At 68.5% G+C, this 24,370-nt stretch overlaps 1 protein-coding gene across 2 annotated transcripts in view; it reads right to left on the reverse strand.

Moving 5' to 3' along the window:
* Window positions 1-23,532, reverse strand: part of NOTCH1 (notch receptor 1) — a 29,171-nt gene extending 5,639 nt beyond the window's left edge. The window contains exons 1-28 of one of the 2 annotated variants that reach the window (XM_041004302.1): window positions 23,339-23,532; window positions 22,021-22,099; window positions 13,044-13,306; window positions 12,009-12,347; window positions 10,882-11,004; window positions 10,250-10,483; window positions 10,005-10,160; window positions 9,724-9,909; window positions 9,319-9,432; window positions 8,887-9,000; window positions 8,508-8,741; window positions 8,214-8,324; window positions 7,772-7,964; window positions 7,361-7,506; window positions 7,139-7,252; window positions 6,143-6,262; window positions 5,876-6,028; window positions 5,254-5,482; window positions 3,956-4,157; window positions 3,531-3,684; window positions 3,259-3,443; window positions 2,997-3,129; window positions 2,577-2,834; window positions 2,381-2,493; window positions 1,539-2,110; window positions 1,001-1,423; window positions 757-905; window positions 92-305 (exon numbers count right to left, since the gene is read on the reverse strand). In XM_041004302.1, coding sequence (XP_040860236.1) covers window positions 92-305; window positions 757-905; window positions 1,001-1,423; window positions 1,539-2,110; window positions 2,381-2,493; window positions 2,577-2,834; window positions 2,997-3,129; window positions 3,259-3,443; window positions 3,531-3,684; window positions 3,956-4,157; window positions 5,254-5,482; window positions 5,876-6,028; window positions 6,143-6,262; window positions 7,139-7,252; window positions 7,361-7,506; window positions 7,772-7,964; window positions 8,214-8,324; window positions 8,508-8,741; window positions 8,887-9,000; window positions 9,319-9,432; window positions 9,724-9,909; window positions 10,005-10,160; window positions 10,250-10,483; window positions 10,882-11,004; window positions 12,009-12,347; window positions 13,044-13,306; window positions 22,021-22,099; window positions 23,339-23,399 — 5,372 coding nt within the window. In that variant the 5' untranslated portion in view covers window positions 23,400-23,532. The remainder of the gene's footprint in view (window positions 1-91; window positions 306-756; window positions 906-1,000; window positions 1,424-1,538; window positions 2,111-2,380; window positions 2,494-2,576; window positions 2,835-2,996; window positions 3,130-3,258; window positions 3,444-3,530; window positions 3,685-3,955; window positions 4,158-5,253; window positions 5,483-5,875; window positions 6,029-6,142; window positions 6,263-7,138; window positions 7,253-7,360; window positions 7,507-7,771; window positions 7,965-8,213; window positions 8,325-8,507; window positions 8,742-8,886; window positions 9,001-9,318; window positions 9,433-9,723; window positions 9,910-10,004; window positions 10,161-10,249; window positions 10,484-10,881; window positions 11,005-12,008; window positions 12,348-13,043; window positions 13,307-22,020; window positions 22,100-23,338) is intronic. The other variant, XM_041004303.1, reaches the window with a different exon arrangement.
* Window positions 23,533-24,370: the final 838 nt, after the last annotated feature.

Here is a 24,370-nt window from a genome sequence, read left to right on the forward strand (position 1 = left end):
CCTCCGCAGCCGGAAGCCTCAGGGGGCCCGGCCGGCCGTGGGGTTCTGCCACCATCCCCGCCACCAGGGCCGCCGCCCCTCCCCGACTCACTTGAGGCCCACCGAGTCCTCGCCCAGGGGCTCGCGCCGCTTCTTGCTGGCCTCCGACACCTTGAAGCCCTCGGGGAACCAGAGCTGGCCATGCTGCCGCCGGCGCTTGCGTGACAGGAGCACCCCGCAGCCGAGGAAGAAAAGCAGCAGGAAGGCGGCGGCGGCCACGTACATGAGGTGCGGCTGCGAGGGTGGCGGCGGCTCCACCGTCTTACCTGCAGGCAGGCGCGGGGCGGCGGCCAGGCGCCCGCCGTGAGCCGACTGGCGGTGTTGCGCCCGCCCCGCGCCTCCAGCCCGCCCCCCGAAAGGAGGTCATTTTGCAGGCGCTTCATCAGAATTGCAAACTATCGCTAAATTCTCTCCTGCACCAGCCGCCTGGGTCTCCAGCCGGCTCACTTTCTTCCCCTTTAAGGGAGAAGGATTAGCCGACTTCAAATCTCGGCTCGGGCATCGAACTGCTAAGACAAAGGATTTAGGGGGATTTTCCAGATACAAACTTCAACACTTCACATGACACCGATCGATGCGTCCCTCGCCCGCTTATTTATTTATTTAAAACAGAGAGAGGGAAAAAAACAGGCCCTAATGATTCTGAACCAACACCCGCCCAGCGGGACGGGCCCGGGGAGCTCGGCGCGCCCGCGTCCGGGCAGGGGTGCCACTCACTCTGCACGGCCTCAATCTTGTAGGGGATGCTGAGGCTGCCCAGCGAGGCCAGCGCCCCCAGGAAGGCGGCCACGTCGGTGGCGCTCTGGAAGCACTGCACGGACGACTGCACGCACTGTCGGTTGTCAATCTCCAGGTACACGATGGACCTGCAGACACGCCAGTCAGCACGCTCGGCCTCCCACGGGGCCAGGACAGGGCCGCCGCGCGGCCTCGGGAGTCCCGACGTGGGCGCCCCGCTCACCCGCGCACGTCCATGGGGTCCAGCTCCCTGCGCCGGCGCTCGGCCCCGCTCCCGGGCAGCACGCGGCCCAGCAGGCTCCCGGGCGCGGCCCAGCCCTCGGCCCCGACGGCTCGCTTGACCAGGTGCTTGCGCAGCTCCTCCTCGCGGCCATAGTAGGGGAAGATCATCCGCTGGCCCTGGGCGTCGCGCTTGAACACCACGTTGGTGTGCAGCAGGCGGCTGAGCTCCCGCAGGAAGTGGAAGGAGCTGTTCCGGAGCTGCTCGGGCGGCAGGAGGACCACCACCACGAGCGTGCCGGCCGCCAGGCGCTCGGGCACGTGCTCCGCGCAGTCCAGCCCGTCCCACTCACACTCGGCACTGTTGCAGCCCTGGTCGCAGTGTCCGTCGCTGAAGTGGTCCTGGCAGTACTGCTCGTACAGGGGGCTGTGGGAGGCAGGCGGGGCGGGGCTCAGGACACCTGCTGCGCCCCGCCCACCCGCCGGCCACGCCCGCCCACACCGGCCCCGCCCACCCGCCGGCCCCGCCCACCCGGCCTTACTTGCAGTGGCCCTCCGCGCCCTGGCAGTCAAAGCCGTCGAAGAGACAGCCAGGGGTGTTGCACTGGGCATCGCAGCGGCCATCGCTGAAGTACTTCCAGCACTGCAGAGACTGCGTGCAGTTCTTCCACGGGTCGTTGAAGTTGAGCGAGCAGTCGCCGCCGTCCCAGCCGCACGCATGGTTGTTGCACGGCAGGCTGCACACCTTGTTGCCCGCGTCCTCCCGGCACTCGGGCAGCTCGCACGCCTCCTCGATGACCGGCGGCGGTATGTCGCGGCCCGCCCCGCCACCAAAGCTGTAGTCCAGGATGTGACAGAGCAGCCCGTTGAACTTGGGAGGGCACAGGCAGCGGAAGAAGGGGCTCTCGGCGGTGGGCTCGCAGCTGCCCTGGTTGTAGCAGGGGTTGTTGCCCACGCAGGGGCTGCTGGCCGGGAACTGGCACTGGGGGCCGGTGAAGGAGGCCAGGCACAGGCAGGTGGGGCTGCGCGGGCCCGAGACGCAGGTGCCACCATGCAGGCAGCGCAGGCTACCGCAGGAACGCGCGTCATTCTCACACGTGGCGCCCTCAAAGCCCTGTGGGGAGGGTGCATAAGGGGTTCAATTCCCGGCTCCAGCAGACCCCCGACCCCGGGGAGGCTGTATGACCTGAAAAGCCAGCATGCACCTGCCCAAGGCCCCTCCAGGCCCCGCCCACCGCCGACCCCGCCCCAGGCCCCGCCCGCCCCAGGCCCCGCCCACCACAGATCCCGCCCCAGGCACCGCCCACCACAGACCCCGCCACAGGCCCCGCCCACCGCTTCCCAGGCGCCGCCCACCACAGACCCCGCCCCAGGCCCCGCCTACCGCTGGGCACTTGCAGATGAAGCCGCGGGCAGTGTTGGCTGCTACGGCGCAGGTGCCCCCATTCTTGCAGGGCCGGCCCCTGCAGCCATTGATGACGGACTCACAGCGGCGCCCTGTGGGACGGCACGGCACAGGATGCGGAGGTGAGGGGCCGCCCCGTCGAGCAGCCCCGCCCCGCCCCGCCCGCAGCACCCACCAGTGTGGCCGGCGCGGCACTCGCAATGAAAGCCGTTGACGCGCTGCACGCAGTCCTGAGTGCCATGGGGGTCGCAGGGATTGGACAGGCACTCATTCACGTCGCCCTCGCACCGCTCGCCCACGAAGCCCGGTGGGCAGCTGCAGCTGTACCCGCCCACCTGGTCCACACAGGTGCCGTTGTTGAAGCACCTGGGGTTCCGCGTGGCGGGGTCCACGGGTGGACTGCAATCATCCACGTTGATCTCGCAGTGCACACCTGGGGGCCCAGACAGGCTCAGGGCCGTGGTGCCGCGCCCCGGCCAGCCCTCGCCCACGCATCCCGTGCAGCCAAGGCCTTGGTGGAGGCCCTGGCTTCCCAGCAGCAGCCCTGGGCCCATGAGGCACAGAGGACGTGCGGGCATCCCAGGCGGGCACTCACCCTGCGTGCCCCGGGGGCAGGAGCACTTGTAACTGTTGGTGAGGTCGATGCAGGTGCCACCGTTCTGGCACGGCAGCGAAAGGCACTCGTTGACCTCCTCGGAGCAGTTGGCCCCATGGTACCCAGGCACACACTGCAGGGGGCAGAGCAGGGGGCAGAGCTCAGCAGCCACTCTCCGGCAGGTGGTCTGCCCGCCCCAGGACGCAGCACACCTTGCAGGAGTACCCGCCCAGGTGCCCGCCCACCCCAGGACACAGCGCACCTTGCAGGAGTACCCGCCCAGGTAGTCGGTGCAGGTGGCCCCGTTCTGGCAGGGGCTGGGCGAGCACTCGTCCACCTCGTCCTCACAGTAGCTGCCCGTGTAGCCGGCCGGGCAGCGACAATAGTGCGTGTTGTCTGCGTCCACACACAGGCCCCCGTGCTGGCACAGCTGGGCAACGTCCATGCCTGTGGGGGGCACGGAGTGCGTGAATCTGGCCCGTGGGGTGGGAAGGGGAGTCTGGGCTGGTCCGGGCGCGGGAGAGCGGGGACTACCTCGCTTGCGGGCAGCCACCTCACAGGAGACGCTGGGCACGTCGCAATGGAGGCCGGTCCAGCCGCTGAGGCACTCGCAGTGGTAGCGGGTGCTGCTCTGCCAGCAGTGGCCTCCGTTCTTGCAGGGCAATGAGTCACACCAGCGCACGAGGTTCTGCGGGTGGCAAGCGGGTCAGTGTGCCCGCAGGGAGGCCCCTCTGGGGCAACAGACCCCCGCCCAAGGAGCAGCCTGGGGGTGTCTGCACAGCAGCCCGGCGCAGCCCGCTTCCCCGCGAGGCCCGCCTGGATGTTTACAGCTGTTGTCATACACGCAGACGGGCGGCCATGTCCTCCTGGCCACCCTCCCGCGAGGAGCCACCCTCCGTCCCGGGGCCGGGGAGTGGGCCTCGGCCTGGCGGGCAGCCGTGCCCCCGCCTGGCGCTCACCTGGCAGTTGGGGCCGGTGTAGCCCTGGGGACAGGTGCACTTGTAGGTGCCATAGCTGTCCTGGCAGGTGCCGCCGTGCAGGCAGGGTCGTGAGTCACACTCGTTAATGTTGTACTGGCAGTAGCTGCCCGTGAGGCCGGCCGGGCACAGGCAGGTGAAGGAGTCGATGCCATCCACACACGTGCCGCCGTTGAAGCAGGAGCTGGGGGGGGCAGGCCACCGTGAGCAGGGTCGGGGGCGTGCGAGGCGTGCAGAGGGTCCTCCAGGCCAGGCCTGGCCTCGGCTGCTCACGTCCCGCACCCATCCCTTCGCCTCCAACAGGGGCTGGTGACACGAAGGGCTTCGCCACATACCCGGTGATGCGGGGTTTGGCCAAAAACGCAGGAAGACAGAGCCTGCTCAGGCCGTGTGAGTGACCGTGCACGGACCTTAGCAGCCTGCCAGTGAGGGACACAGGACAGGGACAAGTTCCTGCCAGCTGGGGGAGACACCTGCTCACTTTGGGAACTTGAAAAAGTACATTTCCTTGGGGATCTCTGCCATAGTGGGTCATGTTGAGCCATTGTCTGTTAGCCATCTCATATGGGCACCAGTTCGAGTCCCGGCTGCACTTCCCACCCAGCTCCCTGCTTGTGGCCTGGGAAAGCAGCAGAGGACGGCCCACGTACTGGGGTCCCTACACCCACGTGGGAAACCCAGAAAAAGCTCCTGGCTCCTGGCTTTGAACTGAACTAGCCCTGGCCACTGGGGCCATTTGACAAGTAGAACCAGCGGACAGATCTGTCTCTCCTCTCTGTAAATTTGTCTTTCCAATAACAACATCAAATCTTAAATGGAGACAGTCTCTAGATTTGTAGTTATTTACTTTCACTTGCAGCACGGAGCAAGTGAGAAGCAGCGGACAAATGGAGAGAGCTCTGTTACCTGCTGGGGCATCCGAGGATGCCCACAGCACCAGGGGCCGGTCCAAGAGGAAGCCAGGCCTCCCACGGGGGCGGCAGGGGCCCCAGCACTGACCCATCATGGCCGCCACCAAGACATGCAGCTCCAAGGGGCCAGACAGGCAGCGGGAGAGGCCGGCTCAAGCAGCGCGAAGGCCCTGGCTCAGAGGGTCCTGGCTCGGAGGGTCCTGGCTCGGAGGGTCCTGGCTCAGAGGGTCCTGGCTCGAGGGCCCTGGCTCGGAGGGCTCGGAGGGCTCGGAGGGTCCTGGCTCAAGGGCCCTGGCTTGGAGGGCTCAGAGGGCCCTGGTTCGGAGGGTCCTGGCTCTGAGGGCCCTGGCTCCGAGGGCCGCCACCCACCTCTCGGTGCAGTCCGGCATGTTGTGCTCACAGTGGATGCCGTTGAAGCCGGCCGGGCAGGTGCAGGTGTAGCTGTCCACGCAGTCGGTGCAGTTGGCGCCGTTGCGGCAGGGGTTGCTGGCGCATTCGTTGATGTCCTCCTCGCAGAAGGCGCCCTGGAAACCCGGCAGGCAGTCGCAGAAGGCCATGTTGATGCCGTCTGTGCAGGAGCCGCCATTGTGACATGGGTCTGTGGTGGGGGAACAGGAGGGCAGGCCTGAGAGGGGGTGGGCGCACCGCCAGGCCGGCCCCCACAGACTGCCAGCCCGCTCCAGGCTCAGCCGACTCCCCAGGAGCACTGCCCTCCTCCAATGTGCCCTGCAGCGGCTGCTCGGGCCTCCCGTCTCCCCACGGCAGCAGCTGCTCCGGCCTCCCGTCTCCCCACGGCAGCGGCTGCTCGGGCCTCCCGTCTCCCCACGGCAGCGGCTGCTCGGGCCTCCCGTCTCCCCACGGCAGCGGCTGCTCGGGCCTCCCGTCTCCCCACGGCAGCGGCTGCTCCGGCCTCCCGTCTCCCCACGGCTGCGGCTGCTCCAGGATCCCCAGGAGCGCTGTCCCCCTCTGTCCTCCAGGAGGGGCCACTCACTGGGCCGACAGTCGTCCACGTTGGTCTCGCAGTTGCGGCCTGTGTACCCGGGCCGGCAGAGGCAGTGGTAGCCGCCACGCGTGTTCTGACAGGAGGCGCTGTGGAGGCACGGGTTCTTCACACACTCATTGATGTCCACCTCACAGGTCTGCCCTGCGGCAGGCGGGGGAGACACGCCACTCAGGCACCTGCGCCCCGCCACGGCACTGGCTGGTCAGGTGCCCGGGGCTCCCGCCGCCCCCGCCGCAGCCCGGGGTCCCGCCTCACCCTGCCAGCCTTGGGGGCAGATGCAGGAGAAGCTCTCATAGTCTTCTGACTCCTGGCACTTGCCAGCATTCCTGCAGGGACCGGGGGCGCAGGGGGCCAGGACCCCCTCACAGGTGGCTCCTGAGGGGACCAGAAAGGCAGTGAGACTGCAGCCAGCCCAGGCCGCCGGACCCCAGGGGCTCCGGGTGCACCTAACGCCCCAGGTAGCAGGCTGCCCCCAGGTAGCAGGCTGCGCAAGGGGCCAGCTCTGCACACTGCCCTGCCGGCCGCCTTCCTGTTTACAGGGCACAGGGTCCCGTTATCAGCCGGGCCTCACTACCTCCCCTGGCCCTGCTGGGGCGGCTTCCCAGGCCCTTTCTTTCCACTGGTTTCCACGGCGACCCGGGCAGGCAGGAACCCCGCCAGCATTTCCGACAATTGTGCAAGGGAAGCGGGAAGCGGGCAGCCAGGAAGCGGTCAGCACAGCCTGCTCCTCCCGCCCGCCCCGACGGCAGCGCAGGCCTGGGGGGGTGCTGGGGGGTGCTGGGCGGCGGGGGCGGGCCGGCAGAGACAAGATCCAGGCCCCTGCCCTCGGCCACAGCCCCCAGCCCCGCCCCCGCAGTGCCCTGGGCCCAAGCCCGGGCTGCACCACAGACCTGCAAATCTCGGAGGGAGAGGGGAGCGTTTCCCGCGACCCCTGCGGAGCCCAGGGAGACGGCCCCGCCCCTGCGCCTGGGAACAGAGAGCTCCTTGTTCCGGTTCACAAAGAGCTCCCCTCCAACCGCGGTCAAAGGATCCCGCAGGCCCCAGGAAGGTCTGCCAGATAAGGCGCGGGGGCCCTGGGCGGACCTTCTGCTGCACCTCTTTCTCCGTCTCTGCTCACCCGGCAACTCCACCCCCAGACCACAGCCCTGATTCCGAGGAGGGGGCTGCCTCTCGGGACAGAACCTTCCAGAACTCCCTTAGAGCCAGTGGGGAGACAGCCCCGCAGTGACGCCACGCGCCCCAAGGCCTCACCCGTGTAAGGCAGCGGGCAGTTGCACTTGTAGCCAGCCACGTCATCTATACACGTGCCCTGGTTCAGGCACGGGTTGGACGCACACTCGTTGATATTGGTCTGGCAGTTGGAGCCTGGACAGAGAGGGATGGCGGTCAGCAGGGCCCGCTCCACGCCCTGCCAGGCAGCAGGTACATGGGAGTCGCAAGGCCACAGCCGCCCCTAGGCTCGCCCTGGCTCACCACTGAAGCCCTCCCGGCAGGTGCACACGTAGCCACCGGTCATGTCCCTGCAGGTGCCGCCGTTGACACAGGGGTTGGATTCACACTCGTTGTTGTTGACATCACAGTTGGTCCCGCTCCAGCCGGGGGCACAGTCACACGTGTACCTGGGAGGGTGGGCGCGCTGCAGGTCAGCCACAGCCTGGGGCCTGGGCAGTCCTGGCGGTGACCAGAGGCGTCCACGGGCTCAGACCGGCAGTTGCACTCACACTGGGATGCCACCAGTCCAGAGCCAGGAAGCTCCACCCGTCCCCAACATGGACCCCGAACCCGGGGGGGTCTGTGCCAGGACCCTCGGGCACCCAGGGCCACTGCGAGGGGCGGGGCTGGGGTCCACCCTGCCAGGGAGCGCCTGCCCTCCCCGCACCGTACCCGTTCAGACTGTCCTTGCAAACCCCGTGGACACAGGGGCTGCTGTTGCACTCATTGACCTCGGACAGGCAGGTGGGGTCGTGGTAACCCTCGGGGCAACGGCAGGTGAAGGCATTGATGCCATCCTCACAGGTACCACCGTTACGGCAGGGGCTGCTGGCACACTCATCAATGTTGATGTTGCACAGGCTGCCTGTGGGCAGGTGGGCAGGGCTGGGGGCTCAGCACCACATGTGGCTCCCCGCAGCCCCCTGCCCACTCCCCTGGCTTGGCACTGCCCTCACCCATGATGGCCAACCCTCCCCCCGCAGCAGCTGTCTGCCAGATACAGGAGCCTGACCTGAGCTGGAGGGATGGCCAGGGGCGGGGACCACCCTGCCTAGGACCCTGCTGCAGGCTGGTGGCCGCAGCGGGCAGCGTGGCCTCCTGATGCCCAGCTCACCTGTGTAGCCCGGCTCACAGGCACACTCGTAACCATCAATCTTGTCCAGGCAGGTGCCCGAGTCACAGGGATTGCTGGCACAGTCATCTAGGTTGATCTCACAGTTGGGACCTGGGGAGGGGAGGCCAAGCCATCAGCTCCCAAGCCCCAGAGGGCCACCCGGACCCCTGCCCAGGCCCCGCCCTGCCAGCAAGGCCCCGCCCCTGCCAGCGAGGTCCCGCCCCTGCCAGCGAGGCCCCACCACTGCCAGCAAGGCCCCGCCCCTGCCAGCAAGGCCCCGCCCCTGCCCAGTACCTGTGGTCCCCTTGAGGCAGAAGCAGAAGTAAGCATTGTCTCGGTCCTGGCAGGTGCCTCCGTGGCGGCAGGGCTGGCTGTAGCACTCATTGATGTTGGTCTCACAGTGGTGGCCAGTGTAGCCGGGCTGGCACAGGCAAGTGAAGGTGGCCACACCGTCCTTGCAGGTGCCGTAGTGACAGGGGTCAGGGACACACTCGTCGATGTCCACCTCGCAGTGGGTCCCCGTGTAGCCTGTGTGGCGGGAGGGGTGGACACAGGAGGGGTCAGGGCACTGCCGGCTGGGCCTGGGTAACTCCTGCCCGCCTGGGGGATGGGGAGGGCACCCCAGCCAGGGTGGACGCAGAGGGAGACCCGCATGCCACCCACCCAGCCACACCTTCAGCACACACGCAGGTGTAGGTGTTGGGTCCGTCCAGGCACTTGGCACCGTTCTTGCAGGGCGTGCTGGCACACTCGTCCACATCATACTGGCATAGGTGCCCGCTGAAACCTGTGACCAGACAGGGTCTCATCACTGCTGCCTTGGGCCCCCTGCTCCCAAAGCAGCTGCTCGTGGCCACAGCTGCCTCAGGCCCCCGACCCCTCCCCAAGCCTCCCTGGCCGCCTTCGTGCCCACTGCAGGTTCAGTGCTCACTTGATTCTCGCCTCCCCCGGCTTCTAGGCTCGGGGGGGCAGAGGGTCGCCTGCCCCCAGGCTCCCCCTGCCAGCACATGCAGCGAGGCCTGGGCCCACTGCTCCTGTCGGGTCTGGCCCTGCCCCTTGGGCACAGAGCAGGTAAAGCCCCCATCGGTCCCCAGCGGAGGTTCACCTGTAGGACATTCGCACAGAAACTCGTTGGTCTTGTCCAGGCAGCGGCCGTTGTGTAAGCAGGGGCTGCTGGCACACTCGTCTGTGTTGACTTCGCAGTACACGCCCTCGTAGCCTGCAGTGGGGACAGCCAGGCAGTCAGCCTGGAGGCAGGGCAGGGAGGGGGCTCCCGGACTGCCCGCCCCGGCCCCAGAGGCGGGAGGGGGCTCCAGGACTGCCCGCCCCGGCCCCAGCCCCAGCAGCCCCAGCCCCAGCAGCCCCAGCCCCAGCGGCCCCAGCCCCAGCAGCCCCAGCCCCAGCAGCCCCAGCCCCAGCAGCCCCAGCCCCAGCGGCCCCAGCCCCAGCAGACCCTGGCCTGCAGAGGCGGGAAGGGGCTCCCAGGACTGGCCCGCCCCAGGCAGCGCACCTGGCATGCAGATACACTGGAACTCCCCGATCTGGTCCAGGCAGGTGGCATCATTCTGACAGGGGTTGGACACACACTCATTCACATCCATCTCACAGCGGGGGCCCGTGTAGCCCTGCAGGCACTGGCATTCGAACGAGCCCAGGGTATTGAGGCACCTGCCCGCGTGCTCACAGGGGTTGGCGCCTGGAGGACAGGATGACAACAACACGTGTCGGGATGCCCGGGGCACACATCCCTTGCCGCCCACTCTGGGCCCCCAGGGCTGCGCCAGCACCTACCCAGGGCACACTCGTCCACGTCCTGGCTGCAGGCTGGCCCTGTGTACCCCGAGGGGCAGGTGCAGATGGCTTTGCCGTTGACAGGGTTCGTGTCACAGTTGGAACCCTCGTTGCAAGGGTTACTGATGCAGGCATCATTCAGGTGGCAAAGCAGACCTGGGGGCAGGGGCGGCGGTTGGCGCACACAGGCCCCGGCACCTGGGAGGAGTCTCCCCCATGGCCCCAAAAGGCCAAGCTGTGCTCACCGGTGCGGCCGTGGGGGCACTCGCAGTAGAAGGAGGCCACGCGGTCGTGGCAGGTGGCGCCTTGAAAGCAGGCAGCACTGGCACAGTCGTCAATGTTCTCGCTGCAGTCCTCGCCCGTCCAGCCGTTGACGCACACGCAGTTGTAGCCGCCGTGGGTGTTATGGCAAGTGCCGCCGTTCTGACAGGCGTTGGGCATGAGCTGGCACTCGTCCACGTCCTCCGTGCAGTACTGGCCTGCGAGAGTCCGGGGGGCGGGAGGCGCGCTGCCTCAGCCTCGGCTCTCCGCCCACCGAGCGCAGGGCCCCCTCCAGGAAGCCCCCCAGGTCGACTCCCCCCTGCAGCGGGAGCCCCATCAGGCCTTCCTCTGTGCCCAAACACAACAGAGCCTTGCCTGGCCTCTGTGCCACCCCAGCCCATCATCTCTCCAGGGAAGGCCTCTGTGCCACCCCGGCCATCATCTCTCCAGGGAAGGGCTTCTGTGCCACCCCAGCCCATCATCTCTCCCGGGAAGGGCCCTGGGAGGGGCCCAAGGTCCAGTTGTACAGGCTTGGCCTCAAAGCTGGGCTAAACGGACTGCCCCGGGAACCAGCCGATGCCCGCTCCGTGCCACGCAGGCCAGTGCCCAGGCCCACCTGTCCATTCGGGCGGGCAGCGGCAGTTGTAGGTGTTCACACCGTCCACACAGGCGCCCCCGTTCTTGCAGCTGTGTGCCGGGCAGTCATCTACATTCTGCTCGCAGCTCTGGCCGGTGAAGCCTGTGGCAGGGGACCGGGTGTCAGCCTCGGCCCCGAGCGGACACTCGTCCGGGAAGCCCACCAAGACAGGGCACCTCCCCCTACAAGCTCCCCAGGGCACCTGCTAAGGGGGTGCTGCCTGCACAGGGCACCTCATTTCCCAGGCCCGATGTGGAGGACTTCCAGGGCCCCCAAGCTGGCCTCCGGCCAGCATGACCAGGGAGGGTCAGGCGCAGCCTTGGGCTCCTGGCGGCAGAGCTGTAGGGCGCGGCCCGCGGCACAGCTCAAGGCCCTCGCCAGTTCAATCATTAACCAGGTAAGGTGCGTCTGGCCACAGCCGAAGCTGCAGCCAGTTACTAATTAACGCCCCTCCCGAGGCCTCTGAACCCCACCTGCCCCCGCAGAACCCACCTGCTCAGCCCCTCCCGCTGCCCCACTGCTCACGCACAAGCTGGAGAGTGGTCTGACGCAGCCCTGCCGCTCCAGCCCGGGGGCGTGGGACCGTAATGCCTGGCCTGTGGCCCAAGCTTGGCCGGGGCGATGGAGGGGGAGAGCGTGTGACAGCCTACAGGGCCCCCGGCCAGCTCTCTGCCCACACAGGCCTGCCCTAAGACGGGGCCAGCCAGAACCTGAGAGGGGCTGCCCAGGGCCGTTGCCAGGAGGAGGGGAGTCCACTGCTGCAGCCTCGGGTCTGACACCTCCATCACGTCACCGTCCTTGGCAGCACTTTCCAGGCCACAGTAAACTGACTTATGTCAGAAGGAGGGGCACTTGGCCTGCCGGGGCCAGCGGGCACTCCCCATGACACCAGGGGGCACAGTTGCAAAGCCCGGGCAGGTGCATGGGGCAGAGGCTACTGAGACCCAGCACTGTCACAGCCACATTCCCTGACCTCGAGCGGGCACGGGCTGGGGGTCCTGGGCGTCAGCGGGGTGTACTGCCCCGCTCCTCCCAGCGGGCACCCTTCAGCACCTGCCCCAGGCTCCCACAGCCCCACACAGCCGTGCGCCTGGAGGTGGGCTTACCTGGGAGACAGGCACATTCGTGCGTGGTGTCGCCCGTGGGGTGACAGGTGCCTCCGTTCTGGCAGGGCGAGGGGCTGCAGGGCACAAAGGGCAGCTCGCAGCGGCGGCCGGTGTGGGTGGGGCGGCAGGCACAGCGGAAGGAGCCAACCAGGTTGTGGCAGGTGCCCCCGTGGCGGCAGAGCCCGGGGGTCTGAGTACATTCATTTACATCCTGCCGGCACGTGGGGCCGTGGAAGCCGGACAGGCAGCGGCAGATGTAGGACGACTCGAAGGGCAAGCACTGGCCGCCGTTGGCACAAGGGTTGGAGGCACACGGGTCTGCCTGCTGGCATGACTTCCCTGGTGGACAGAGGACGGGGAGGGGTCAGCCCCTCGACTCAGGCCTCCCTGGGGAGTCCAGAGGCAGCGGGGCGCTGGGGAGGCGCCAGCTCAGGACTGACCCGAGGCGTGACCTGCTCTGGGGGAGATGTGGTCATTCCGCCGAAGTGACCTCTCCCGGCTCCGGCTGGGACGGAGCAGCAGGTGGACGGGGCAGCTGCAGACTGGGACCCTGGCCCCCCACCCCCACTCCCGACAATGCACGCCCTAACAACTGCTCCTAAGCCAGAGTCGGGGGACAGGGCTACACGCAGAGGCAGGGACCCTGAGGCTGTGGGGTGCTGCAACACACAGCCAAGACGTGTCCGGTCTGCCCCAGCTCTCCCAGCAGGCACCGGACATGGGGGACCCCCGCCCCCAGCTCTCCCAGCAGGCACCGGACATGGGGGACCCCCGCCCCCAGCTCTCCCAGCAGGCACCGGACATGGGGGACCCCCCACCCCCAGCTCTCCCAGCAGGCACCAGGCCTGGGGGGACCCCCCACCCCCAGCTCTCCCAGCAGGCACCAGGCCTGGGGACCCGCCCCCTGCCCCAGCTCCCCCAGCGGGCACCAGGCCTGGGGAACCCCCACTGCCAGATCTCCCAGCAGGCACCGGACATGGGGACACCCTGCCTGTCCCACCCTGCAGATTGAGCCGCCCCGCTGCACCCCCTCACCTGACCAGCCTGGGGGACAGCGGCACTTGTACTCTGACAGCGTGAGGAGGTCGCAGGTACCCCCGTTCCGGCAGGGGTTGGGGACACAGGCGTGGTCCAGGGGCGTCAGGCACAGGGGTCCCGAGAAGCCCAGGGGGCAGGTGCAGGTATAATCCACGGCGCCCATGCGCTCCACCACGTGGCACGTGCCCGAGTTCCGGCAGGGGCTGCTGAGGCATGGACTGGGGTCCTGGCATCGAGGGCCCACGAAGGCCCCGCTGCAGCTGTGGGCAGACAGGCAGGGTGGTGAGTAAAGCCCAGCACAGCAGCCGCTGTGGCCAAGACGCCCAGGCAGGGCTCCCGAGGGTGCTAAGGGCTCCTGCAGCCCACAGGCTCCCCATCCTGTCCCTGTGAAGTGACCGACTGCTGTCTAGGGGGTGTCAGGTTGGGGGCTGGAAGGTTCTGGACAACGTTTGGTCCTCACCCCTGGGTAAGCCAGGAAGAACGGCCTGCTGGGCAGGGGCCAAGCACCTCCTGCCAGAGCCCCTGATTACCACTGAGTGATGGGAACCATTCCAGTGTGCCAGGAGCTGCGAGGCAGGGTGGCCACACAGCCCATGGACGGCCGGGCTACCAGTCTGGTGTGGCCTGGACGCCACCACTCACGCCCTCTTCACAGCTGGGGAAACTAAAGGGAAGCCCAGGCCTGGGCTCGCGGGCTCCTCCATGCTGCCCCTCAGCCACCTGCTGGCCCTGGTCTACGGGATGGGCCGTAAAACCGTGGCCTGCTCGGCCAAAGGGACACTTTCCCAGCGGCAGAGACCCTGAGGCGGAACGGCCAGCGGGTCAGCAGCCCTCGCCCCTCTGCCTGCCTGAGAACCCGCCGGGTTTGCTGGGTGCCCCTCGCTTTGGCCCTCCCTGGACGGCGCCCCAAGACTCCACCCACAACCCAGGAGACTGTACAAATGCACACACGGCTGTGGGGTGGGCAGGGAGGACACAAAATGGCCCCTCGCTCGGCCCGACCATCTGCTGTGAGAAGCCAAAAGTCCCAAACCAACCAGGCTTGGAAAAATGCGCGACCTGACCGCCGGTGCCCCACAGGGCCCAGCCCCGAGGAACGCCCGGCATAGCCGGCCCCAGGCACTGCGTGCCTACACCTGCCTCCTGCAGGGTCCCTGCGCAGGAGGTCCAGTTACAGGGAGCCTGTATCAATGGCTCATTGTCGCACACAGGAGCTGGCCACAGTTCCCGCTTGGAGAAAGAGTCCTTTCTCTCCTTCCAGCCACTGACGCCGTTGGCAGGGGGCGGAGGCAGGACACAGGGTTCCCCCACACACGCTGGGGCCCCGGGCGGGGGGGAGGCCCACCCTGCCGTATACAGCCAGGGCCACTCCATTACCGGTCAGCGGTGCTCCCTGGGTGTCCCAGGGTGATGCTCGGACCCTTCCCAGACCTGTCCGGACCCGTGGCCTTCCCATCACAGAGGCTGCACCACGCTGGGGGCGGGGGCATAGATCAGGAGTTGGCAGCTTGGACAAAGGCGGTGGGGGCAGGTGTGCCAGGGGACGGACGTGGGACAGCTGCTCCCACTGGGGCCGCCGGCAGCCGATGCCGGCGAGTGGGGCAGCACTGGGCAGCCGGCCGGCTGAGGCAGCTCGCTCCTCCACGGGGGAATGAGAGGGTCTATTGTCCTCACTGCCACCCTGGGCTCTGGGACGCCGCACTGAAGGCACGCTGCCCAGCAGGGCCTGCCCCAGGGCGGCCGACACGGCCTGCATGTGTCACAGGAGATCAAGGCCTGTCGGGAAGGGTATTCCTGCCCCCACAGTCTGCTCCAGTTCCAGCCAATGTCCACCTGGCTCCACAATGGGACTGCCCAGGGACAGACACCTGTCGCATCTCCCTCCTACCTGGGCCCAAGTCCAGCACTGCCCTGGCAGCGCCCACTGCAGCCTCCACACCTGTGCTGGCATGCCAGCACAGTAAGAGGCCTCTGAACAGTTTGGGGAAGGTGCATCGGGGGACCCACAGGGTCTCTGCACCGAGTCCTCGGCCAGGCGGCGCTGAGCGGCCACTTCCCTCCGAGATGGACGACACGAACTGCCCCGTCCCCCACACCCCAGGCCCCCTGTCCCTCCTCGGGGTCCATGGGCACCTGCTCACCCACTGCGCCTTTCCAGTGCCCTTGGTGGCCCGGCCTCTCAGGTGGGCAGCAGGTGGCTGAGGGTGCTTGGATGCACCAGGTCTGCTGTCCACAGCCCTGGCCTCTTCTTCCGGTCCCCAGCGGCCAACATTCCCACTGCTGGCCCGCCCCGCCCGCCAGCGTCCACAGAAATGCGATTTCTAAAGGCCCTGGAGGCAGATGCTGGCCTGACCTTCCACCCGGGACTAATTCCAAATTGCTCTGTTTTCTTTTCTAAGAAGAGCCATCTGCCGTCCCCAGGGGACAGACTACACGCCCTCGCCCCCTCCCCTCCGCCTGGCCAGCAGTTCCTGCCCTCAAGGAGGTCACCTCTAGTTGGAGGACCCTCAGAGCCCCAGCAAACTCTGGGGGATCCTGAGGGGATAAAGGCAGGACCCCCCCCCGGGCACTTCCTGGTCTCCATCTCCTGTGGGGGTGCATGGTAGGTAGGGGAGCAAGGCTGTCCGCCACCCCAGCACAGGGGAAGTCCAGCTCTGGCCAGGTTGGGCTGGCAAGTGTGCCTGGGGCACTGGCATTACGCAAGTGGGACACTCAGGGGCAGCTGTAGGACACCCCTGGCACACAGGTGACCCACTCTGCTCTAGAGCCAAGGTCTGCCGTGGAGAAAGCTGAGGACATAAGGCCGTATGGCATGGTGGGCATCGCTGTGGAGAAAGCCCCCAGGACATGAGGCTGTATGGCACGGTGGGCATTGCCCGGCGCAAGCCCAGCACAGGCACCTCAGGGGAGGGGGCACGGGCTGCTCCCAGCACTGAAGCTGGGCACACGCCGGGCAGGTGGCATCCCAGAGGGAGAGCAGCCCCCACTTTAATGAGCCCTTAGCCAGCTCCACCTGTCCTCCCTGACTGGCCCAGGTGTGTCTGCCCTGCCGGCCCCTCCCCAGGCTTCCCATCTCTGCCAGCTCCCAGCCCATCTCCCCGACACACGGGTCCAAAGTTTCCTGGTAGACAATATAACCTGGAGGAGGTTGTCGTCACCTGCTCCCAGGAGGGTCCCCCCGCCCAGGCTCAGTCAGGGGGGCTTGGGCTCTTGCTGCACATGCTGGAAGCCTCCCCTCCCACCAAGGCACCTGCCATGCATCCACGCCATGTGCAGGGATGGGGGAGGAGTGCCATGGCCCCTGCCAAGCCCTGCACGACCTGAGGTCCTTCCACGAAAGGACAGGCAGGGCAGCTGGGCAGCAGGGCAGAGCCCGGGAAAGGCTGTGCAGAAGCAGCGGAGGAGAGAAGTGCAGTCACAAAGCCCTGCGGGTCTCCCCTTTCTGCCCCCAGCTGGGACAGAAGCCAGGTGTACACACAGCCGGAGTGCCCATGAGGCCAGGCACTGCTGGGCCTGCCCCCCTCCAGGCTGGTGCTTCACCTGCCTCCGCAGTGGCCGTTGGTGAGGCTGGCCGCGAGGCAGGGGCCAGCCAGATGTGGAGGCAGCAGTGGGGAGGGGGGCAGGGCCGGCTTCCCAGAGTTGCAAGGCTTGGCTCTTTTTTTTAAGAACTCTGTTCTTTGTCCTCCAATCTCTGCCCTCAGTTGCATCCTCAGTGGCTCAGAAAGTGCTGGAAAGAGGACGGACAGGAAGGCCCAGCTTCCTTCCCTGTTGGGGGAAGCCCTTTGTGTGGGAGGTGGCTGGGGACCCTGTCCTCGTCCTACCGGGAGCCCCCTTTCCCACCACAGCGAAACAATGCCTGCAGCACCCCCACCCGTGGGACCCGAGGAACCCCCCTCGGAGAGGCCCCTGGGGCAGGGCAGGCTCCAGTAGCTTCCGGGAAATGGCCCAGCTGGAGCGTGCAGGAGTGCTCTGTGGGGAGTGGAGGGGAGAAGGGAGCGTGGCTGGCAGCCCTGCCCAGCACGGTGGGAGGCACCCCAGAACCAGCTGTCCCCAAGCAGGCTGGAAGGTGGTGAGGGGTCCTGCACCCCACAGTTACCCATGGGCACCCAGGGCACACACCATGGGCAGTGCTTGCCCCTGAGGAATGCAGCCACCAGGTCCCCCTCCACACATGGGAGCGGCCGGTGCCTCCGAGAGGGGGGCACCCGGGGATGCCCAGCTCCTGCTCAGTCCCCCTGGCTGAGAACGGGGCCAGGGTACACAGCACTGGTGCCTCTGGGGGCACCCAGGGATGCCCAGCTCCTGCTCAGTCCCCCTGGCTGAGAACGGGGCCAGGGTGCACAGCACCTGCACGAGGGCCCTGCAGGGCAGCAGGTCCATGGGAAAGGCCTGCAGGTTGCAGGGACCATCTGATCTAACCCAGGATCAGCTGAAACGTGAAACCCCAGGGGTGGAGGCAGAGCTCCAGGTGGGAGGCCTGGGAACCTGTGGTCCCCAGCCAGTGCCTCCCACACACCCCCAGATGGTCACACCCTGGCCACTGGGGGCACTGGTGGGCCAAGGAGAAACCCACCCCCACCTACCCCCAGGACGAGAGCTGGCGCGCTGAGCCCTGAGCTCTGCCTCAGCCAACGGCTGCCGTGAGGTCAGCTCTGGGCGGTGCTGGGGCAGGCAGAGGGTTCACTGCAGCTCCTGGAAGCCCACCCCCATCCTCACCGAGACCCCCCTTTCTCTCTGACTAGACAACCCCAGCCCCGCTCACCCGTGCACAGCCAGCGGCTCCTAGCCCTCAAGGGAGCGGGGCTGCAGCACTGAACCTCAAGGTGGACCCCAGGGCTGTGCCAAGTGGGGGTGCTCGGCAAGCCCCTGGACAAGGTCTAGGGAGGGGTCACCTGGGCCATGCGCGTGTCCACACTGTGCCCTGACCGAGTTAAAAGGGCAGCACCCAGGAGCAGGGCTGGGCGAGGGGCTGGTCTGACCCAAAGCCCAGGCTGCCCATCTGGGCCCAGCATGGCTGCCCCCACAGCTGAACCCCAGTGTCAGGGGAAGGGCACTGCTGTGGTCAGGCCCAGCCGCCCTAACACACAACCCTCCCCGCCGCCACTGGAGGAGGAAGTGAGGCAGAGGGAGGCCCAAAGATTGGAATTGGGGTGGGGGCGGGCAGTGTGGGGCAGTGGGCACCGAGTCCCTGCTGGGCAACGTCGACCAAGCAGAAAACTACCAGGGAAAATCAGGCCGAGCCCCTCCCCCACGGCCCGATTCCAGCGACCATGGGCTTTGGCAGCAGCACCTGAGCTGGGAGGGAGGGGAGGTGTCAGCCCCACGCAGGGCTGCCCCGGGCTATGGCGCTCACACCTCAAGCCTGGCGCCCACTGGCCCCCAGCCCACCCCCTGCGCTGCCCAGGGGTCCTCCAGCTCGAGACCAGCAAGGATTTCCTCGCAGGTCACAGCAAGGCTCCTCCCATCCACCCAGGAGGTCGGGGCCTCAGAGGTGCCCCCACACCCAAAGGGGCCTCTCGGGCATGGAGCGCGGCACCCCTCACCCTGGGCCCACGTCCACGGGCTGCCTGGGACCTGCACACCTGCTGGCCCACCCCAGGGCTTCAGGTGACCCCAATCCCAGCTGAGTCAGGGTGTGCTCCACACTGCGGCCAGACAAACCTCAGATGCTCACATCCAAAGTTCCTTCCCTAGGGACTCGGACGCCCAAGTGCCACCACCGTGGGCTCTGAGCACCGCCGATGTGGGGACCCCAGCACCACCGACATGGGCCCCGAGCACCGCCAACGTGGGGACCCCAGCACCACCGACATGGGCCCCGAGCACCGCCGATGTGGGGAACCGAGAGCCGCCGACGTGGGCCCCAAGCACCACCGATGTGGGGACCCCAGCACCACCGACGTGGGCCCTGAGTGCTACCAAGCCCTGCCTGCGGCCCCCTCAGCAGCAAACACGCCAAGTCTCCCGGTTGACTGACACCCCATCCCCGGTCCTCAGGGAGCCGCTGGGCGCTGGGGGGTCCTGGAAGACCACGCCCCTCTGGAAAGAGGCGTCCCTCTGCAACTCCCAGGCGGCTCAGGCTGGAGCCAGCCCAGCTGGGCAGCCCAGTCACCGGCAGACCATCCTGGGGCCTGCCAGGCCCAGCTGGAAGGGGCTGGAGGCACAGGGCATCTCCCCACCCCCACTGGGCCCAGGGCCAGCCGCTCGTTAAACCTGGGCCAGCGTGTGCCCACCCTCCAGAAGGACCCGCCCAATCTGGAGGCTGGGGCTGCCCACGCCTCAGCGTTCCCACCTGTAAACTGGGAATAAAATGGACCACGCCCACCAGGCCCAGCTGGCTCCCAGCAGCAGCGGCCGGGCTCCCGGGAGGTAGGCCGCCTTGGCCAGTGCCGCTGTCTCCCTCACGACGCCCAAGCCACATCCTCCAGCTATTTATAGACATGACAAGAAACAGGAAAGACCCCTCCCCCCACCGCACGGCTGCCGGGGTGAGGGGCCCAGCCAGGCCCAGCTGGAGTCCCCCCCAGCCCGCCCCTGCCTCGCGCCACCTCCCACCCCACCCCTCCCTTCTTAGGGCCGCTTTGCAGCAGGAAGACCTCAGGCCGTGCGAACAGGGCCTGCCCCGGGAGGCACCCTCCTTCGAGGAACCGGCCCCACGCCTGCCCCAGCCCGGCGGAGCGGGTCCCGCCTGTCACCCCCTCCAAGCCCAGGTGCAGTGTGCAGGGGTGGCCTGCCACGACCTCACAGGAACTGTGCATGCCCGGGCCCCCACGGGACGGGCAGGTGACTCGGTGGAAACTGCGGGGCAGGTGACACAGCGGCCTCACTCGGGCCGTCACTTCCCGCCTGGCCTGCAAAGGGAAGCCACACCTCCAGCCCCGCTTCCTCGCCCGGCAGTGGCCGGGAAGTGACGGTGTGAGGGGGTGGGGGCTGTGCCACCCCCGGGCTGGTGCCCGTCAGACAGGGGCAGGCACTAGAGCCCCCCGCAGCCCGAAGTCGCCCAGTCCTGGCCGCTGAGGGGCCCAGCCACGCGTGGAGCCCCTGGCTTCGGCCTGGTCCGCCCCGGTGCTGGAGTAAACCAGCAGATGGAAACCTCTGCTGCCTCGGCATCGGGCTATGACAGTACTGCAGGGTGCAAGAAGCCGTCCCGGCAACACAGCCCACGGGACTGTGTGACTAAAGCTGGCCCTGACCTGGGCCCATCCTGCAGGATCCCTGGGTCAGCTCCCGAGATCCCCGATGGGCCACAGCTCCCTGCGGGCGGGTAAGACGGCCTCGCTGCCGGCGCCCACCACGCGCTGAACAAGCCACTCTCACGCCAAGAGCCGGGGATGCAGGCCGGGGGATGCTGGCCCAGGGGGTCACCCCACGTCTGCAACTCCCTTCTAGATATCACCGCGGCCGCATGACCAGCCCCACACGACATGGTCAAACCCCCGTCACTCTGCTCCCTGTGCCCACCTGCAGCTGCCATGGCTGCCAGGTTCTGCCACTGCCCAGGGGCTGTGCCCACCCCAAGGATGCAGCCACTCCCGGCCACAGCTGTCTCCACCTCTGAGCCCCGAGGCCGCCTGACCGTGCGGTGGCCACGGGAGCTTCCTTCCCTCCAGGATGCAGGAGATGACCCAGCAAGCGCTGCAGGGCCTACAGGAGCCACGCTTCCCACACCCTGGGCCAGGAGTGTGCAGCTGCCCGCCTGCCCTGCTGGGACCCTGGGCATGGCGATGGGCAGGGCTCAGAAGCACCCCAGACCAGGGTGGGTCTCTCTGGCCATCCCGGGCCTTGGGAGCAGGCAGCCCGAGTCCTCGACATACATGCTCCGAGGCCAGGCTGCCCAGGGTGAGCGCCTCTGTGGCCAGCACTTCCGTCCTGGCTTCCGATTGGCTCCTGGGTGGGCACAATGAGGCCTCTGTGGGCGCACTGGGCCGCGGGCCAGGCTCCCCACTGGGCAGCAAAGGTGCCACAAGCTCTGGGAAGGAGGCACGGAAGGCGCCCAGCACCCGAAGGCAGGTGTGGACGCGAGGAGGGGGCCAGTGGGCACCCTGCAGCCCGACCCTTGCAGCAGCCCGGGGGCTCCTGTCCCGGCCCGGCCCCCTTCTGCCAAGGTTCCCAGCCCAGAGCGGCCCGCGTGAGTGGCAGGGAAGGGCATAATTAATCGCACGGCATTAATCCGCCTCTCCAACAATAGCGGCTGCCCTGCCACTGCATCCCAGCTGTCGGCCCACGGCTCCTGCAGCAGCAGAGGCGGCCCCCAAAAAGCAGGGGAAAGTAGCAGCAGCGTGCATTCATTAGCGCCCACAAAGACACAACCCGCTTTGTCCACCGGACCGCTCGAGAGCCGTCTAATTGGCTTCAGCGTGGAGAGGGCGGGGCGGCCTGCCCACCGGCCGGGCACCGGGGAGGCCAGAGGCGCCCGGGGTTGCCAAGGCAATGGGTCCTCCGGCTGCTGGAATGAGGGCGCCCCCGGCAGGGGACTCCCTCCAGCCCAGACGCCTCCTCCTGAGTCACATCAGAAATGAGCTGAAGTTGAAGGGCAGCGGCCGGCCAGCCATGACGGGAGGACGCCCGGCCGAGGCCCCTGGGCAGGCAGGCCGTCTGTCCGGCTGGCTGGCAGGCCAGTGCATTCCAGGACTAACGCCCAGCCCGCCCCCCCTCAAGGCCTGGAAGTCAGGGACTGCAATGCCAGGGTGGGAACCCCCTCCCAGGCACAGGCCCTGCACCCCACCTGCACCCCACAGCAGGTGACTCTGTCCAGGTGGGGGCGGAGCCTTCCCCGGCCCACGAAGGAACACCCAGACCTCCAGCGGCCACGCGGCATAATTGGTGGTGATTAAGTAATTGCCAGACGGGGTCCAATAAAACTCAGCACGTGACCCAGCCCGCCTGCGTCCAGGGCCAGCCCCAGGAGACAATGGCCCAGTGTTAGGTCCTCGGGGCGGGAGCCCCCTCCCCACGGAAGCAACAGGGTACTCACACACAGGCCTCGGTGCCGTTGGCCACTTCACACCTGCCGTCATTCAAGCAGCTCTCGGCTGGCTGTGAGCATCTCAGGCCTGGGGGGGGATCAGAGAGGGGGGTTACATGCATGCATGGGGCGCACTGATCCCCTTCCCGCCACGGCCAGGCGCCTCAGCGCCCTGAGCAGCTTCTGCAGTCAGGAGTGGGGCCGCGGGGTGGGGACGGGGCAGCAGGTGGACAAGGTGGCAGGTGGACCCTCCGCCCCGGTGGGGAGGGGCCCGCTGAGCTACTGTCCCAAACTCTGCGCCCTCCCGCTTCCGCAGCCGGGGGCGGGGGGACCCGGGGAGCCCTGGGGCTCCTGTCCAGCCCCGGCGTGGTCTGCGAGGGCACGGCGGGCCAGGCAGGGGGGGCAGCCAACACTGGGTCTCCGCTCGTGGGAAAATGCGACAGCTGCTCGCCCGCCGCCCCGCCCGCCGACCAAAGCGCCGGGCGCGGAATCAGAGCGGCCCATTGTGGCCAGGGGACAGCGCCCGGGACCGCCCCGCCTCCGCGGACACCCAACACCTCAGCCGGCGGCGGCCGTCTCCAGGGGCAGCCCCGTGTGTCCCCCCTCCCCGAAGGAGGGGACCCGAGCGCCTGCTGCGGCCATGCAGAGCCGGACCCCCACCCCCTGCGCGGGACCGGGCACCCAGGGCCGTGGAGCCCACAGGCCATTCTCACGCCCGGAATTAATCGGCCCCGGATTCCCCGCGGCTCCCCCGACGGGAGCGGGCAGGAAGCAGTGCCCCCCGCGCCGCGGCCCTCTCTCCCGCCCCCGCGATTTCCAAAACTTTTAACTCCCGAGAGCGAACGACAAGAACCAGCCCCGCCGGGCATCGCAGCGTCTCCCTCCGCAGACTGCCCGTGGGCCGGGTTAGGGGCCCCCTCTCCCGCGCTGCCCCGTGGGTGGGGGGGCGCAGCGGAGGCGGGCGCGCAGCCCCGGACCCCCACGTCCCGCGCGCCCTGACATCCGCCCCGGCGCCGAGCGACAGGCAAAGAAGAAAAAATATACAGGAAGCCGAAGGGACGCGATTCAAACCGAAAAGCCGTAGGCAGCCGCCCGCCCGCGCGCCCCGGCGGCGAGCCCCACGGGGGCCCCCCGGTGCCCCACGCCCGGGCGCGGAACCCGGCTCCGAAGGCGAAGCGACGCCCCGACGGGCAGCGAGGAGGAGGGTCCGGGCCGCCCTCTCCCACCCCCGCCACGGCCCAGGTCCCCCCACCCACTCTCGGCCACGCGAACCGCCAAGTTTGCGAAGCGCGCGGGGAGCTGCGGGCTGGGACGCGCGGACGCCTACCTCTCGCGGCCAGCGCGGGCAGCAGCGCCAGGCAGATCAGGGGTGCCAGCAGCGGCCGCATGCCTGCCCGTCGGCTGCCCGCTGCCCCGGGCGGCGGCTCCTGCGCGCTCGGGCGTCCACGCGCGCACGACGGTCCAGCGGGCGGCTCCGGCGGCTGCCCGCTCCTTCGCTCCCGCGGTGTCCGGGCCGCTCGCCCCTCGGCTGCGCCCGCGCCCCTGCTCTCCCGCCCGCGGCCGAAGCACGAGTGAGGCGCCGGGCCGCGCTGCGCTCCGCCCCCGCCGGCCGCCCCGCCCCGGCCCCGCCCGCGCGCGCGCCCCGCGCGCCCCCAGCCCCGCGCGCCCCGCGCGCGCCTCCGCCTCCGCAGCCCGGGGGTGCGCGCGCGCGCCCGGAGCCGGGGACCCCGCGGGGCTTGGGGGGCCGTGGCGGGGCGTGCGAGCGCGGCGCTGGGGGACTGCTGGTCGCCCCAAAGTTTTCAGCGGCCTAAAAGTTTGAGCTGGGGCTGCGGAAGGATCCGCCCAGGCCGTGGCCCCGCGCTCGGAGACATTTGGGGACGATTTGCATGTCAATAGCTGGGAAGCGCGGGCGTCGTGGGGAACGCGAGACCGCGGGGTTAGCCCGGTCGGCCGGGCTCTGGACCCTTGGAGGTGGGGAGAGGGATCGGCCAAGGCCAAGTTTGGGTGACCCCCGGAGGCGGAGCTGGGGACCAGGAGCCGGGGCGGGTGCTGCGCAGGCCAGGCGGCTCTGCTCCCGGGAACCTTGTGGCCGCGGATTTACCCTGCGCAGGGTCGAGGCCAGACCCCCCTCCGGCCCCCGGCCATGGCTTCCGGAGCACTTGACCTTGAGGGACGGGGGCGCGGCGGGGGCGGAGAGGGCTCAAAGCCGGGGAGTCGCCAGAGGCGTAGTTGGTGCCTCCACCGCAGGGGCAGTCCGCAGCCCTCTCTCCCTTCCCGTCTCGGGGTACTGCACGCCCGAGGGACCCCCCGCCCTGGGGGGACCCCCTGCCCCGCGGGCACAGCCGCTCCCACGTGCTCC

The sequence above is a fragment of the Ochotona curzoniae genome, unplaced genomic scaffold (assembly GCF_017591425.1).
Source record: "Ochotona curzoniae isolate NIBS_2020 unplaced genomic scaffold, NIBS_Ocur_1.0 scaffold_3208, whole genome shotgun sequence".
Taxonomy (NCBI): Eukaryota; Metazoa; Chordata; class Mammalia; order Lagomorpha; family Ochotonidae; genus Ochotona; species Ochotona curzoniae.